Source organism: Halichoeres trimaculatus, unplaced genomic scaffold, assembly GCF_033239565.1.
Source record: "Halichoeres trimaculatus isolate MK-OKI-2021-1 unplaced genomic scaffold, fHalTri1.1 fHalTri1_scaffold_4, whole genome shotgun sequence".
Taxonomy (NCBI): Eukaryota; Metazoa; Chordata; class Actinopteri; order Labriformes; family Labridae; genus Halichoeres; species Halichoeres trimaculatus.
Genome location: NW_027437182.1, coordinates 26,004,642 through 26,020,512, shown reverse-complemented (window position 1 = coordinate 26,020,512; position 15,871 = coordinate 26,004,642). Strand labels below are relative to the sequence as shown.

Genomic DNA, 15,871 nt, shown 5'->3' with positions numbered 1-15,871 from the left:
GACATTTGATTTTCTGAACTAAAACTCTTATTAGAACCAATCATGCTGGGAAAGTTTAACCCCCAAATTCATCTCAATCTTTCACATAACGCTGTAAACATCTAACCAAACACTGAACAGTGTTTGAACAGCATGACACAAAATCAAAGGATGACAATAATCTTCCCGAGTTCCCTCTCAACTTTTATTTATCTCTTTAACTTATAGGCTAATCTCTCCCCCTTTCAATCAGTCTGCAGCAACAGCATGATGGACAAATCACACAGCGCCCTCCTGTGGCTGCCTGCAGATGTATGATCCATCTCAAAGTGTCGCTGAGGGTGTGTCTTCTCCACCCTGTTGTGGTCCAGAGGTTGTAGTTTCAGGGGGTGAACCAGAACCTGAGCACAGCAGCACTTCATAGTAATAGTCAGTCATTATATCTCAACATATACATATGTATATTACATATGACTTCAAAAATCCTCCAGAGATAGAGTTTGGTGTTGAGTTTGTCCTCCATAAAGCCATAAAAATCTCCTGCAGCTTATTCCCCACATGAATCACTCCGTAACATACATCAATATGATTAGGACCAAGAACATGACAACAGTTAATGTCTCATCACAAATAATCATCACATTTTTGAGAAAAATTAATTGGTCGATGAATTAATTAGTTAGAATGACTTGTTGGACCAGCATTGATTTGAGTAAAAGGAGACACAGATGCATAGAGAGAACAATAGTGTGAGATAAGAGTAGAAACTGACAGGCTGTTTCACACAATCTGGTCCTCTTCATTCATTTCACTGTAATGACATAAACAGAAACTGTATGCGCAAGTGAGGTAAGAACCCTGGTGTCTCAGCCGTTGTCTACCAGGCTAAAAAGGACTCCCTTATGGTCCAGAGATACAGTATGTGGGCTTTCTTGGCACGTGAAAGACATCTCCACAGCCTCCTTAGCTGTCATCACATCGGGCTGGTGTAAAGATGTGTCCCCTCTAGGTTTCCCGCCCACAGTGGGATCAAACCTGCAGTCACAGGTCAGGAAGCGCCAGACGACTGTCAGAGCTCATCTTTCTCCATCTGCTGGAACGCCTCCAAGTCTTCCCGCCAATCAGCCAGCAGTTCATCCACCGACTGACTGCTTGAGTCTGTGTGGCCCTCAGGCTTCACTCCCTCCTCAGAGTCTCTCTCCTCCTTGGGTTGTACCACATCAACCTCCTTCTCTTCCTCCTGTGTTTGACTTACTTCCTCTTCAGGTGATGTCCCTTCCTCTGCAGGACTAGTGTCTTCAATTACTGCACTGACTTCCTCCTGCAATGGAGAAACCTCCTCTGGAGCCAGTTCATCCAGCTCCAATGTGCTCATTTGCGATTGGCTTATAGGTTCAAATGAGGTGGGAGTCGTTTTCTCAGTGAATTGCTCTTCCCCCGCTTCCGGCACAACCATACCTGAAAGGAAAGCAGGGGGGTGTGATGCACGGCTAAATAGAAATAGATATGCAGGACTCACACAATACACACACGCACACCTCTTCCTTCTCCTCAGTCAGTGATCTATACAACATGCCCTCTGGAAAGCCTTTCTTGGTCAAAAATAGACCCACTTTCAGAGGCTGTCAACCACAGCAGCATGATGCTGATGGTGAGTCATGTTTCCCACAGAAAAAAAAAAGTTCTCACATAACTGCACAACCAAACTGAGAGTCAACTGAGAAAAGAATTCTGGCAAAAAGTAATAGTGTGAATGTTGAACGGATGTGATTAAAAAAGACATGTTAGTTTCTGAAAATGTAGACGCTTCCTTCACTGCAGTGTGAAGGTGTAAGAAAATTCTGTGTCATTATAAAATCAACAGGAATTCACTGTGATTGGCTGCAAGAAAGAACAACCAAGTGTTAGTGAATGCACCAGTGCAGATTTTTAATTCAAGTTGAGGCAAGCACAGGTTCTCTGGTCATTACTGTGTCATTTTGGCACCAGTTACAAGCCATGAGTTAAAGAAATTAGTAAACTGTCTTTAACTGGACCCAGATTTCATATAGTTTCATTTCAGGCTTCTTTGCATTAGGCCTGCAGACGTGGAAAGAAAGCGGAACATATAAAAGTAGACAAAGTAAAAATAATATTTGGTGGATATCCTCACACTGGCCATCCTACCATCCAACCTTTATAAGTGTAGCTCTAGGTTTGTTCCAGTGACAAAAGCACACACAAAGAGCTGTCAGCTCTAAAGCACTGATGAAAAAATGACAAATAGCAGCACTGTGGTTGCACCAAGCCATCCTGTCAAAATTAAATACAATCCTGCAAGAGAAGGTGCCAAAGGGAAAAGCAGAAGGAAGAGGAGGCAGACATGAAAGCACAATTGTAAGGAAAAACGGAAATATGAGCAAGAGAAAAGCTGAAAAATATGGATGACATGCAGAGAAAGAAGAAATAGAATACTTACTGTCCTCTATCAGGCTGCCAGGTAAAGGTTTACCTTTGAATATGGTTCCTGCTCATCCAAAAGGGGAGAGGGAGATGGAGAAAGAAGATAAACCAAGAAGAGACAGAAGAGGAAAGCCACTGTTACAGTCCACCACAGGGAACAGAGGGATTTGGTAAATGAGGATAAAGAGGAAAACAGTGAGGATAAAATATTGATATGGGTGTAAACCTCCACCATACACCATCACAAAAACAGCTGGTGGGTGGCTGTGGAATGAGTCACGATCTGCAAAAAATGCCTGAATCCCTACAGCTCATCCTTATTTTATGAAGCAGAGCACATAATGAGGCTCAGGCAGGGGAAACAGATAAGACTGTCCTAATGAAGGCCATGAGTAGAAAAAAAGATGAGTTTGAACAATTTAAGAGGAGTGTGATGGAAGGATGTCACACACCTCTGTCTCTGGCTTTGTCGCTCAGCAGCACCTCCACTACCCTGTACTCCTTAAGTGCCTCCAACAGGATGTTTCCCTCTTTATGGAAGAGGAAGAGGATGGGTAAGGTTATATCTTCTGTATTGCGGCCATCGCCAGCCATCTGAAACAAGGGAGCTGTGTCGCTGCTGCTGCCTTCGTTGTCATCTGAGAGGAGGCAAAAGAAAAAAGAGATCGTGAGTAATCTTTATCTCATCTAAAAATATCAGAGGCACAACAAATTTATATAAACAATCAAGTTGAGTTCTGCTATTGCATTGGACCCTATTCCTTAATATTTTAATGATGATCTAATTTATTTGCTATCAGGAAGTCATCTTCCATCTCTTGTTGTCAACAGCTCTCACTTACCAATGACTATGCCTCCGATGGCGCCAGCCTTCTGGATGTTTCGGGCTTTCTCTGCAAACATACACTGACCCCTCTGAAGGAGAGCGATGTGGCCCTGGATGTACTCAGCATTGGTGATCTCAGAGCAGCCACTGTACGGTTCAGCCACAGTAACAAAGCCTCGTACCTTAATGGAGGTTGGAAAAAGGAAACACTGATTTAATAATAAAAATTGATGATAAATTAAATTGTTAAATCCCAAGTTTTCACCCCCTGCATCCATAATAGCTCCCTGTCAATCCTGCCTGGACCATAACTCCACCCAGACCTTCCTTTGGCAGACAAAGGAAGCAGATGTGTGCAAATCTGGACAATATTAAACTTAATGTGACCATAAAACCAACATGAACTGAACCATTTAGATATTTTAACTCTGATGTAATGTTTGTTACTTTTAGTAGATACTGATTGACTCTAGTTTTTTTCTCTGTACTGGATTGATCAATGCATTATTGCCTTGGCCAAGGAGGTTGTGTTTTTGGGAGAGTTTGTCTGTCACTATTTTTGTTTGTCTGTGAACAACATAACTCAAAAAGTAACAAACAGATCTTCATGAAATTTTTAGGAAATGTTCAAAATGTGATAAAAAAAGAAGTGATTAAATTTTGGAGGGGATCTGGATCACTGTCTGGATCCAGCATGGTTTTAAAAGATTCTTTATCATTGTGAGATAGGGACGTTTTCACCATATGTGTATAGAACTCCACAATAAATGGTCAGATTGCTTTGCAAAATAATACAAGACAAGGTCACCATAATTTCAGAAAGATGTAAAAGTATGATCCAGACCCTGGCAATATTCTGGATACTAAGATCTGGAATTTGAAAAATGTACTGGGTCATCATAATTTTCAACTCTGTCAGGTAATAAATTATCGTACAACCTGCAACTAACACCAAATTGTAGCAGACAGTCTGCTGAAAGGGAGTATAACATTAAAGTAGGACTAAAGTGTTGGTGACAATCACAATATGCTTGGTGGAGGTCTGCGCTTTCTGAGTGCTTTTCTAGTTGATGTAAGTGAAAGTAACATTTTTTCATTATTGTTTTGCTAAATAGTCAGATTTATAAGATTTCCTTTGTACTTCATTTAGAGAAATCATCTGAATTCATCTACTAAACCTGCTCAGACCTTCTGCAATAATACTGCTTATGGAATCCCATGTTTAATGTGCAGTCATCACCGTATGTTCAAATGTAGCAAAGCAATCCCTAGAGGATAAGTTTTTCAGAAATGATCTAGGGTGTATTGAGGCTCAGTGTGTGCCCCCTTTCCTCATCTCATCCTCTGTTTGAATTAGTAAAATGACTGAGGAAATGTCCTCCTTATAATATCACAGAAACATAAGTGGCTTTGGAAAAGAAATCAATCACAAGACAGTTAAGTGCTGATGTGAAACCTGGCAGCTTTAAACCCACTCACCCCTGTGGAACTTTTGGACAGGTCTGTGCCAAACTGTGCTGGGCCAGCAGTCAGCACAACCCTGCCAAAGAACGGATATGAGATGATCTGAATGGCTCTGGGAGGCAACTGCTCTTTCTGCTGCTGGCTGGACAGCTCCATCATCTCCTGCATGAAACGTACGCCGTCTTCTGCTGCTACTGCACTCACCGCCTAGGTGTGGGTGTGAAAGAGTTACAGTGGAAGAATAAGACACAGTGGATCGAAAACAGTTGGGACAGTAAGAACAGCAGGACTTTGGAACTGTCCTCCAATTTAGATGAGTCATTGTTTTGACCTTGTGTGTGGTTTTTATGCTGATCTTTGTCTTGGCTGTTTACCTGAGTAGCATGCTGTACCAGCTGCACCCTGCCATCTTTCAGGTGGATAAGACTGACTCCCATCCTTCTCAGTAGCTCCAGATGCTCAGGGTTATTGGCCATGAAGTCCTGAGCCCTAAGAGGAGGGCGACCCATACCAAGCTCCCTGAGAGGGGTAAAATTATAAAATTTAAGATTATGGTAGAATAGTTTGAGAAAAATATATTACACCTGGAGAAGATGTTACCTGTAAGGAGCAGGTCTAGGGCAGCTCTTATCCACAGCACTACGGATGGGCTCTCTCAGGTTACGAGGGAAGGCAGGGTCAGGAAACAGGAGGCGGGTGTTTGGGCACGTCCAATCAAAGTTAGAATCATCGAGCTCTTCTTCTGACTAAAGAATCACAGAGAGATTACAAAATGATCCTATTTCTGAATAATTAGGGAAATAGTCTTCAGTTTGTTTGATTTTTGTACAGTTATAATATCAAGGTGTTACCGTTCTATTCGAGGGAACAGATGATGAGTGAGGGGCTGTGGAGAGGGACAGGGGCAGCAGGTGAGCCTCTGTTGTGAAGACATAATCCTCCACATCAAAAGGTAGGTCCTCAGCATCAGCAAACAACAGGAAGAGGTATTTGAACATCTCAGCAAGGAAGAACGAATCCATCCTGACAGAGCAGAAGAGAGGTAAGGTAAGTGACTGCACACAGAGATGACAAGACAAACAACTGTATCCTATCAGTGCTGGTTGATTTTTTCATGAATTATCAGTGGCGTGTTTATGATCCTACGTTCCCCTGACTTAAGTCAAACAGGATGTTTACTTTTTGTGGTAAATAAAAGATGTAAATTATGCTTGAAAGAGAATTTTAAATCATTAAGGCTCGTAATTCAAGCATGTGTCACATTTTAATGCCAAGCTAGTTTTTTTTTTTTTCAATTTAAAAGCATCACAGTGATGTTGCTCAGATTTGACTTCATTAACTTATGAAAAGGGTGTTTCTTGTGGATAGAAGGGTGGCAACCTATACCACATTTTGGTGCTGCCTCTAGCTCACATCAGAGTTAATGGATCCATAAGACCATTTAGTGTTTGCATATTACAGAAAACATAAAAGGAAGAAAGAAGAAGAAGAAAAAAACAGACAGGGATTATGAGTTAGTGTTTGTAATATCAAAGGAAGGACTAAATATGGGCTATCTTACAATCCAGTTTGTTTCTGTTTTTTTTGTGTATTTTCTTTTCAGTTTGCGCCAATATATCTAGGAAATATGTTGACTCAAAACACCATACAGTGAGCTCTGAGCAGGCATGTCCAGCACAGACTTCCAAAGATTGTTCATTGTAGGGATGGGAATCACAAACCAGTTCCTGTTGAGAATTGATTAGAAATGTTTCAATCCATCGATATCGTTAGCCTTTGTGCATAACGATTCCCTTATCAATTCTTTACATTGTGCCGGAGCCGCCGGGCTGTACATCGACTAGTTTGCTGCAGCTATCTTAGCTTAGCAGTTCGATAACGTTTCCCAAGAAAACTCTGATTCAGGATTTTCAGCCTGAAGTTTTACTAAAGAACTGACTTCATAAAGAAATGTACATTACTCTCTCTCAGGAGATTCATATTCAGTACATTTGAAATGGTATAAATCACCTTATTTACCAAAATAACAAAATAGCGCAAGCCTCATGCTAACGTATATGGGAAACTGCATTGATATGCTAGCAGTTAGCATACATCAGAATAACTTAAGCTTCAGAATAGAATTTCAACTTTCATCACAGAAACATATCACATCAACTCTTTGTAAAAAATACTGAGAATTTCAAATGCCAAAAGCTAACAGGCAATTGAAAGGCTCATGGCTGACTTCATAACTACGGAAAGCTTCCAAACAACTTAAACCATTGCTATAACCACTTTGAGACACTAGATGGCCTACTTGAATTATTAATATATTACAACACAGTATATCAACGTCACAATGTGTGAAATTTTTACCTGTTTCTGTATAATTATGCCCAGAAATATCCAGACTCAGGGACCAATTACATTTTACTCACTTACAGTATAAACTCAATTAAATGTTGTTGACACAGAAAACCTGTAAAGCTACTTTTTGTACCAAGAAAATTCCTAACAGGAATTGATGAGGGAATTGATAAAAAACCAGATCGATAAGCAGAATCTGTAAGGGCATCTGTATTGACAAAATCTTATCAATTCCCATCCCTAGTTCTTTGATATTCTCTGTGCACACTAAAATGGGCAATTCCATACCCACTTTACACTGTTTCTTTCCCCAGAAATCATGTTCAATCTCAAAACCCATGATTGGATTAATGTTTTACACTATACACAAGCAATGGGGCCCAATAATTGGGCTGTCCCAAAAAAGGTGGAAATTATCTGCATGATAGTTTCTGCACTTCATTCAGCACTGACCACTTCTTCTGACCATTTAGCGGTCTTATTGTTGGAGTGATGAAAAGTCAGACTGTTTTTTTCCTTCCAGATTCCTTCCAATGACCAGAGCTCTAAGTATCCAGTGTAACAAATGTTCAGCCTATTTCTTGTTTATATTGAAGTGTGGAAATTCCCATTATGTGCCTGTCAATATAAATAGATGTTTGTAGTCATTTTTTTAGACTAATATGCACCCATTAAGATTTTAGTCAAGTCTGTGTGGCATTCTTCTGCTGCCTTTATATAACGAGTGGGCTCTTTAATCTGAAGGAGTCATTTCTAAGTAATATTTAGCTGCAATCACTGCATAACATCGATGTAGTAGCAGTGCTGTTTTACAAAAGAGACTCCTGAATCTACCCCGAAGAAAGAAGAGCAAAATGTTTTCGGTGTTGTCTCTTTTAAATAACAAACTGGTGCATAAAAATACATTCAATACAAGAACCAAATGTTTTTATCCCAACCTGTCCTCATGGCTCCCTGTGCGTACATCCTTCATAGCAGCAAAGCCACAGGGTACACGAGCAAAGCGGTTGAGGTTGTCCATGATGGTGCGTCCTGCTTCAAGGTAATAAGGGTCTCCTGTGGCCTGAAAGGACAAGAGCACGGTGACAAAACGTGGTCATTACAGAGAACAGTACATGGCCTGAGGAGACTGCTTTCATGAAATACTGTCACAAAGCTCCAAGTTTCAGTTCAAAGGCAAGTGATCACAACATTTAATCACACTATGTTCCTTCTTCCATCTCTACCAGACACCAGAAGGCATGGTATTATGCTATGATAATGATGAACTGTCATTAGTGCTCAGTTTGGCTTGAGGCTGCTTCATTACTGCAGAAATGGAGATAGTGTCTCTAAAATTTGCAGGGGACTTCTGGTGTGCATTGAGAATTAGGCAAAATAGAGGGAATTAGATATCAAACTTCAACTTTTAAACATTTTACAAATATTGGTGCAGGCCAGCTGTATGGTACAGACATTTACTCTTCTGTGGAAGTGAAAGAGAGCGTCTGCATTATGTCAAGCTTCTTTGAGAAATTACCTTGTAAAGGAAATAGGTGCTCTCTGCAAACTCAGGCCTCAGGGGATGTTGGGCCCAGTGTACCCTGAAATCAGTAGTGAAGGCCTGAGGATAAATGGAGAAGGACGAACAGGTCAGCACACCATCCAAGCATTGTAATTAGAACAGCATACAAAGATGAAATGCAGCTGTGTCCCATGAAACACAAGATTGTTCACTTCTTAACATTTTGGGCTGGCAACACAAGCAGTACAGAATATTTGACTCCACAGTTCAACAAAACTGTCATTTCCAGGGTTTAAAATGGGTTTGAAGGATGGATACTTAGAGAGAATGAGATTACCTCTGGAAGGAAGTTGTGTTTCTTCGTCACTTGATACAACATCTCATGAGTCTCAATGGCTGGCCGAATATCTCCCTTCAACACCTGAGACATGAAATGTGAGAACAGTTTGTAAAAAAAGTATGAAAAGCCATCAGCCAACATAGAAGGAAAAATGTGTTTCCATCTGACCTGTAGTCCAGGAAAGAAAGCAAGCAGAGAGTCCATCCATGTGCGAGCAGGGAGGAGAGGTTTGTGGATGTGAACGTCCAGCAGCAACGGAGGCTGACTGATGTATTTCATTATAGATGCATAGTGCTAAATGCACAAACAAAGTGGCAGAATTCAAGATAAAGTCATATTTTATGGTGCTAAACAAAATGTAAAAATATAGCAGCATAAAACTTTAGGCTTCAAACATGTTAGAAAGAAAGGTAGCTACATGTAGGAACTTAATTCAGAGATCATTTGAATGTTAACCTCAGAACCAAGATGACACAAAACCCTGAGAATAAAAATGAAACTAAGTGTTACACCACTGAGATAGAGAGGTCCCCGTTTACTCTCATCTCAGTCATGTGTGTGTGGGTGAGTGTGTTTGTGTGACTGAGTGTAATTGTCCTCACAATATTGAACCGCTGCAGAAACTGATCATCTCCCAAGAGGACATAGGCCTTCAGCAGGTATTCATAGTAGGAGTCAATTCCTGCTCCGACTCCGCTGTCTGGAGAAAAACCCAATTATACATCACAATTTAGGACAGAAACGTGACTTAAAGGGCAATGTTCTAATTTCTTCACATACTCTCTCTGTCATATCAAATCCTGTAAGTAGTCAGGTGTCCGTCCCCCCCATATCACATCCACATTTTTTTGGTGACATTTCAGTCCTTTCCACCTATCATCTTCCTCTCCTCCTTCCTTCTGTCTTACCCCTGCGTACCCACTCTCCAGAGTGGATGTTGATGGTGGTTCCCACCAGATTGCTGTTTCTTTGTCGCTTCTCCCACAGAAAGTCCAGGGCTCTCCGGGCATGGGCCTGTGTGCGAGTGTGAGGAAGGGTGCATTATTGATTGAGACAGTGAAAAATCGATACGCAGTAACTGTTGGGCATGAGAAAGATTATAGAGAGTGACTGTGCTCTATCAGCAGACGAAGTGCCAGGATATGAAACGATGCCAGGCCTCTACACTATAGCACAGAACAAAAAAATGAAAAGATTTTCATAAATGCTTACACCCTTATTCCACTTTTTGTTGCTGTCAATATCAACTGAGCTGCTTTACTAAAACACGGTTGAAAATATGTGCTGTTCTTTAAAACAATACCAATATCCTATAGGCATGATTGCTTAACCCATGTGCAAAACTATAAGACAAAGATGTGTCCACTGCATTTATTAGAAGCAGGGTCAGCATTAACTCCTTATCACAATTTGCAAATTTTTGTTTCCTTTACAGTGAGATACTTGAACTTCCACAAGCATTCCCATTTGCATTTTGTTTCCACACAGGTGTTTTAGAAATGCCTTGTTTCAGTCTCTCTCTGAAATGCTTTGTTTACTCTGCCGTCTCTCCCTGCTCCACAAACCTCCTTCCCTCTGATTGGCCAGCTCTCTGGAGGTCTGTCTGGGGCAGTGGTATGGGCAGACCAACAAGATATAAACCAGTCAAGAGATCCTTGCATGATGGCCTCATCACATAATCATCACATCTATGTTTAAAGTATAGGAGTATCCCCTCTTTAATAAAGATTTAAGAAAAACTGACTCATGCTGCAATACCTGAAAATTTTAACACTTTAAATTTGCATAAAGCACCCATTAGCATCATTTAATTCATTTTCAATAGTTATTTCAACACTACAGAACTACTACAGCTGTAGGCTCCCCTAAGCAGAGATAGCAGTTTTATATAACTCGACTAGAATGACATGTCTTATTTACTATCTAAAAGTAGGGCTGAACGATTTTGGAAAATAATATAATTGCAATTTATCTGGACCAATATTGCAATTGCGATTTAGCATGCTTTTTTTTTGCAGGGGGGGGGGGGGTCTTTTGCATTATTTACTAAAAACAATTAATAAATCATTTTCTACCATTCTATACTATGAAGGCCAGGCCTGCATGTTAAGATGAAATGAAATAGATTGAAGCATGAATTGATACGAATAATATATCTTCATTTAACTATCACAATCACAGAAGAATATTGACTGATTGATTTAACTTCAAGCCTTGTAGACGTGTAAAAAATTTTCCAGAAAAACAGCATTTGGACTTTTGCTGGTTTTAAGGAAGAAGGAGCACAAGTTACAATGTCCCCTCCAAGTCTGAGTACATGATTTTTTTTTTTAACTTTATCTTTTTAAATTGCAGACTCGGCAATTTGAAAATTGCACACTGTTACATTGTGATGTCGGTTCAAATTCTATTAATTGTTCAGCCCTACCTAAAAGGTTACAAAAACAAACAAAAAAAAATTGAGATAAAACATATTCATCGCAGTGCAGACCTCACCATGAGACCTTTCCCTCTCTCTCTCTTTCTCTCTCTCTCTCTTTCTCTCTCTCTCTCTCTCTCACACACACACTCGCACACACACACACACACACACACACACACACACACACACACACACACACACACACACACACACACACACACACACACACACACACACACACACACACTTTTAAAATGTCTTCAGGTTATCCCTGATACATGTGGATCACCTATTCAGCCTGGAAATGCAGAAGTGCAGATGTCAGGCAGGAAACCTGACGATTCAGCTGTTTCCAAAAAACAGGCAGGGTTGGACCTTGACACCAACATTATCATGAATATGCTTTCAAAAAACAGAATGGTTTAGAGGAACTAGTAGAACAAGTAGAACAAATTAGTAGCTTGGTCTACAAATCACACAATGAGAACAAATTATGACTCCTGCAGGGTGCGGCTAGTAAATGCTGATTACGTGGCAGTTCAAATAGGTACGCAGTGTTTACAAGCTATTATCAGTGGTGATGGAATGTTTGCTGTGCAAGCACAAAAAAAACTTAAACTTTGTTTTGTACTCTAGGCTGAAGAGCATTACAGTTTGTTCTGACACTGAAAAAAAAAGTTTCAAATCCTTGTTTAGAGCTATTTTGCAGTAGATACGCTGGTTTTCATAAATGCATTGCTTTCTCATCTTTATATGTGATGACATTGTTTGAGTATTGGATTCAAAAATATCTGTTAGTATCAATCAATATCTGATGAAAATGCTGTTACCTCAAACACAGGGTCTCCAGTGAAGCGACTTAAGGCAGCAAACTCCAGGATGATGGTTCCTGCACAGGCAGTGCAGGTGTCTGTTTCCGTGCCTGTTCTCGTCTCTGGGCCCCTGACACCGTATTTCAAGTTCACCTGCCAAGCGAAATAAAATATATAAAAACACGAAAGACAGTGCATGAAAACTAGTCAGACATGAAAATATCTGGGTTCAAAAGATGTGACAGCTGCGAGCAGTCAAGCGGATAATGAAACTATGTGGTCATGATCTGAGAGGATGCAGATTTGTCATACAGTTGCTGAGCTTGTGTGTGATTATATACAAATCACATAAGATTTAAAGAGTTTGATACTGAGATCATTTAAGAGTTGTTTTTATTTTGTAGAATTTTTCAAAATGAACATATGCTCTGATGTGGAGTAGATGCAAAATTAATAAACTTGTTGTACATCTCACCCTGGGATAAGGCAAGCCACTGCTGGTGTTGAAGGCTGGCAGCAGTCGGAGACCCAGATCTTTGGCCATGTGCAGGAGCTCATCTTGGTACCACTGCATGTTCTGTCCTCCCTCCTTCAGCATCAAAGCCATGGAGTGCCCTCCTAACAGACCTCTGAACAGACATGACAACAAAAAAGCATGTTTTAAGAACTGAGTCCAGCAGAATTCATGGGTTTCTTTAATAAATATATTCAAACAAGTGCTGTGTTAACTGTTTGCCAGAGAGAAAATTTAATGTAAAGCATTGTTTACTAAATTTAGGTTTATTATAGTGTAGTCCAGTCTCACCCAAGAACTCGAATGTTGGTCTCAAACACAGACACCACAATGTCATTGTCAAGCCTCACATCGGTCAGCACCCTCCTCACTGCAGCCTCAAACTCTGTTGTCTTGTTCAGAAGCTGGCAAATTGGGAAAAAACATGCAATCGAAACCAGAAGTGCATACAGTTTAAGATATTATTTTATTATTTAATAATATCTATATAATGCAAGGGTATATAATATAACCCTTTTATTTTTTCTTAAGCTCTATTGAAAACTTGTGCAATAATAGTCAGACAATAGTTTTTCTTATCTTGTAGAGTGCTTGTAAAACACTAAACGTAACTTTAAAAATTATTGTGAACAAAGAGAAAAAATTCTCACCACCAGAGTATCCAGGGTGTCGATGAGAGTTAGAGAGAACCTTTCAGGGAGACAGCATTATTTCAGAATGGGGATAAGGATAATTGTTTAAATGTTACCCAGCATAATTATAGTTATTATAGAGTATGCACCCAACAATTCTGCCAAAAGCTCAACCAGGTATGTGACACCAGTGAGCATCCGCCATCACTGACCTGTTATTACATCATGTATTAAGGAACAAACACATTGTGCTTCTTACTTTCCCAGAGCATCATCTACATCCCCTCGACTGGGTTCCAGTCCACGTACTCTTCCTCTGCATGTTAGAGGCATCAGCTCATCTGCTGGGTAAGCATGGTCCTGTAGGACATAAAATCACACTTCAATGCCATGTTTCATTAAGTGTTTTTTTCTTCCTTAGCTCTTATTAGAAATTTGGAAAGGGTTTTTGAATAAAAATCATGCAAAAAATTTCATGAACGGTGTAAAAAACATGCACCAAATAACAAAATAGGCAATTACAAACAAAATCATCCAAGTCAAATAACAAGCAGCTGAACGTTCCCGAATTTAATATGTTTTTAAGGCTAATGTTGCTCTTGAAATTCATGTGAAGTACAAAGAGAATATATAACTTACCATATAGTTCTGATATGCATGGTCAAACATCTCAACCACTTGGTTCCTTTATACAGACACACAAACAAGTCAGCTTTCAGAACGTTTTTTCAGGAGGGAACTTTTTAAATGTGTTTTCTTGACTCACCTCAGCTTGCTCTTTTCCTCTTGTGTCATGGCCCAACCAGGGCTGCACAATGATCCAAGCAGCACCAATAAGGACAGCAGAACTGGCATTGTGGGAGCTGGGCCGGATCTCAAAAATATGCATACAACTACAGTGTGGCTCTTTGCAAACTCAGTCATCACCACTACCCTCAACAAAAACAGCGCAAAATTACAGATATCTAGGAAACCAGATCCTTTACCTCCTCAGAAAAGCTGTACTCTCAAAGTTCATGTTAAAGCACCTTTTGACAATTCTTTATAGAAAATTGCTGACCGAAGTGATGATGTTTCCACGCAAATTACTTTTCATCCATGCGTCTCAAAAAAAGCATCACATTCAGGACTATGAATCAGGGAGCAGTTACGTTGTGCGCTTCAAAATGTCAAGTCACCAAAATGGCTATAAAACAGCTCAAAGGAATGTTGCTAATTCAAGTAACGACATATTGATATGGAACTTACAGAGATGTACCCGGCAGTAGCTGTAGTGCAGTATGGTTACAAGCTCTGTTAACAGGTTGGACTGTCACACCTGTTTACTTTTCCAAACTGTAACCCGGACCTAAACACACGTGTGACACTGTGGCGTTTCGAGGAACAACACTACATGGTTTTCTGCTTATATTTATGGATCATACTTTCTTAATATGTAACTTACATCGCTATAATTTACGACGTGTAAGTAACAAGAAACGGCAGTGCGGGGTGCTTCTAGCTTCAGAGTTAAACAGACACGTCATATCGGAGACCTTCTGTACAGCAAACTGGGCTGAGAGCACAACCCCTGTCTTGATCGTGTTTACAATTACACTCCTGAAACCCTCAAATCGTTTACTTAGTCCACACAATCAAACGTTACAGCCCATGAAACAGAAAGAAAAACACCAACCAAGTTTACACCAGCCCCCGTTACCTCACTAACTACAAACCTTTGATAGGTTAATCATTTTCCCATCATGACAGCTATGTTTCGTCAGCTAGTCCAAGAAGCAGCCGACCACTTGTCAAGCTTTAATTAGCCAGTTAGCCACCTCTGCTAACTAGCCCGACTGGAGACGACAGATAGACCAAAAATACAAGACAAATAATCGAAAACTACCTCCATTGCTGGGCACCAGCTTTAACCGGATTATCTTTTTTTTCCTTGAGATGTAACTTCTACAGTTTGCCGTAAGCTAAAGAATCGTCCTACTAGCCTGCCTTCACAACCGGATACTGTTGCGTCGAAAACGTCAACATATCCGCTTCCTGGAACATTGTTTTTTTTCGCCCTGATATTTTATTTCAGGCGACACATTTTTTTTTCTTTTTATGCTGCTTGAAAAAAAGTCCTCTTTCTTAGTACTTGTGAAATTATCTTGTGAAAGCAAACTCCCTTGTCGAGCATATTCAGCCTGCGCTTCTGAATAACTAGTCGTAAAATTACCTAAAGGCTCTATAAAGCAGGCGACGCTGTCACCTGAAAGTCCTTTCAAAGGGGAAAAACATATCCTAACTGTCCCCGTTTGAGTTTAGTTTAGTTTTCCAAAAATCATGATTTACCCTCATTTTTTTTTTTTTTTTTTTTTTTTGTTCAAATAACAATGACTACAGAACAAGTGTGACCTTTCAGAAAAGAAGTGGGACTAAGAGTTGCAGGCTCCAGTTTTTTCATTAAATGCGCATAATAATAATAAAAATAATAATAATAATAATAATAATAATAATAATAATAATAATAATAATAATAATAATATTACAACACAGCTTGTCATTAGCAATACACCAATAAGTCATGGTACATGAGGTCCTTTTCACGTCA

The 15,871-nt window shown here is 39.9% G+C and overlaps 1 protein-coding gene across 2 annotated transcripts; it reads right to left on the bottom strand.

The window, feature by feature from the left end:
- Window positions 1-145: 145 nt before the first annotated feature.
- edem3 (ER degradation enhancer, mannosidase alpha-like 3) lies at window positions 146-15,301 on the bottom strand. Of its 2 annotated transcripts, XM_074668244.1 has the most exons (21): window positions 14,051-15,301; window positions 13,924-13,969; window positions 13,544-13,644; window positions 13,303-13,342; window positions 12,944-13,056; window positions 12,614-12,767; window positions 12,157-12,291; window positions 9,813-9,918; window positions 9,507-9,604; window positions 9,073-9,198; window positions 8,902-8,985; window positions 8,580-8,663; window positions 7,999-8,123; window positions 5,563-5,734; window positions 5,312-5,457; window positions 5,086-5,230; window positions 4,727-4,918; window positions 3,264-3,429; window positions 2,874-3,059; window positions 2,438-2,485; window positions 146-1,437 (listed from the first exon to the last, which is right to left on the bottom strand). In XM_074668244.1, exons 1-21 carry the CDS (start codon window positions 14,206-14,208, stop codon window positions 1,049-1,051), a joined length of 2,814 nt encoding a protein of 937 aa, XP_074524345.1. In that variant the 5' UTR covers window positions 14,209-15,301; the 3' UTR covers window positions 146-1,048. The 2 variants fall into 2 exon arrangements, with proteins under 2 accessions (XP_074524345.1, XP_074524346.1); XM_074668245.1 differs by lacking the exon at window positions 2,438-2,485.
- Window positions 15,302-15,871: the final 570 nt, after the last annotated feature.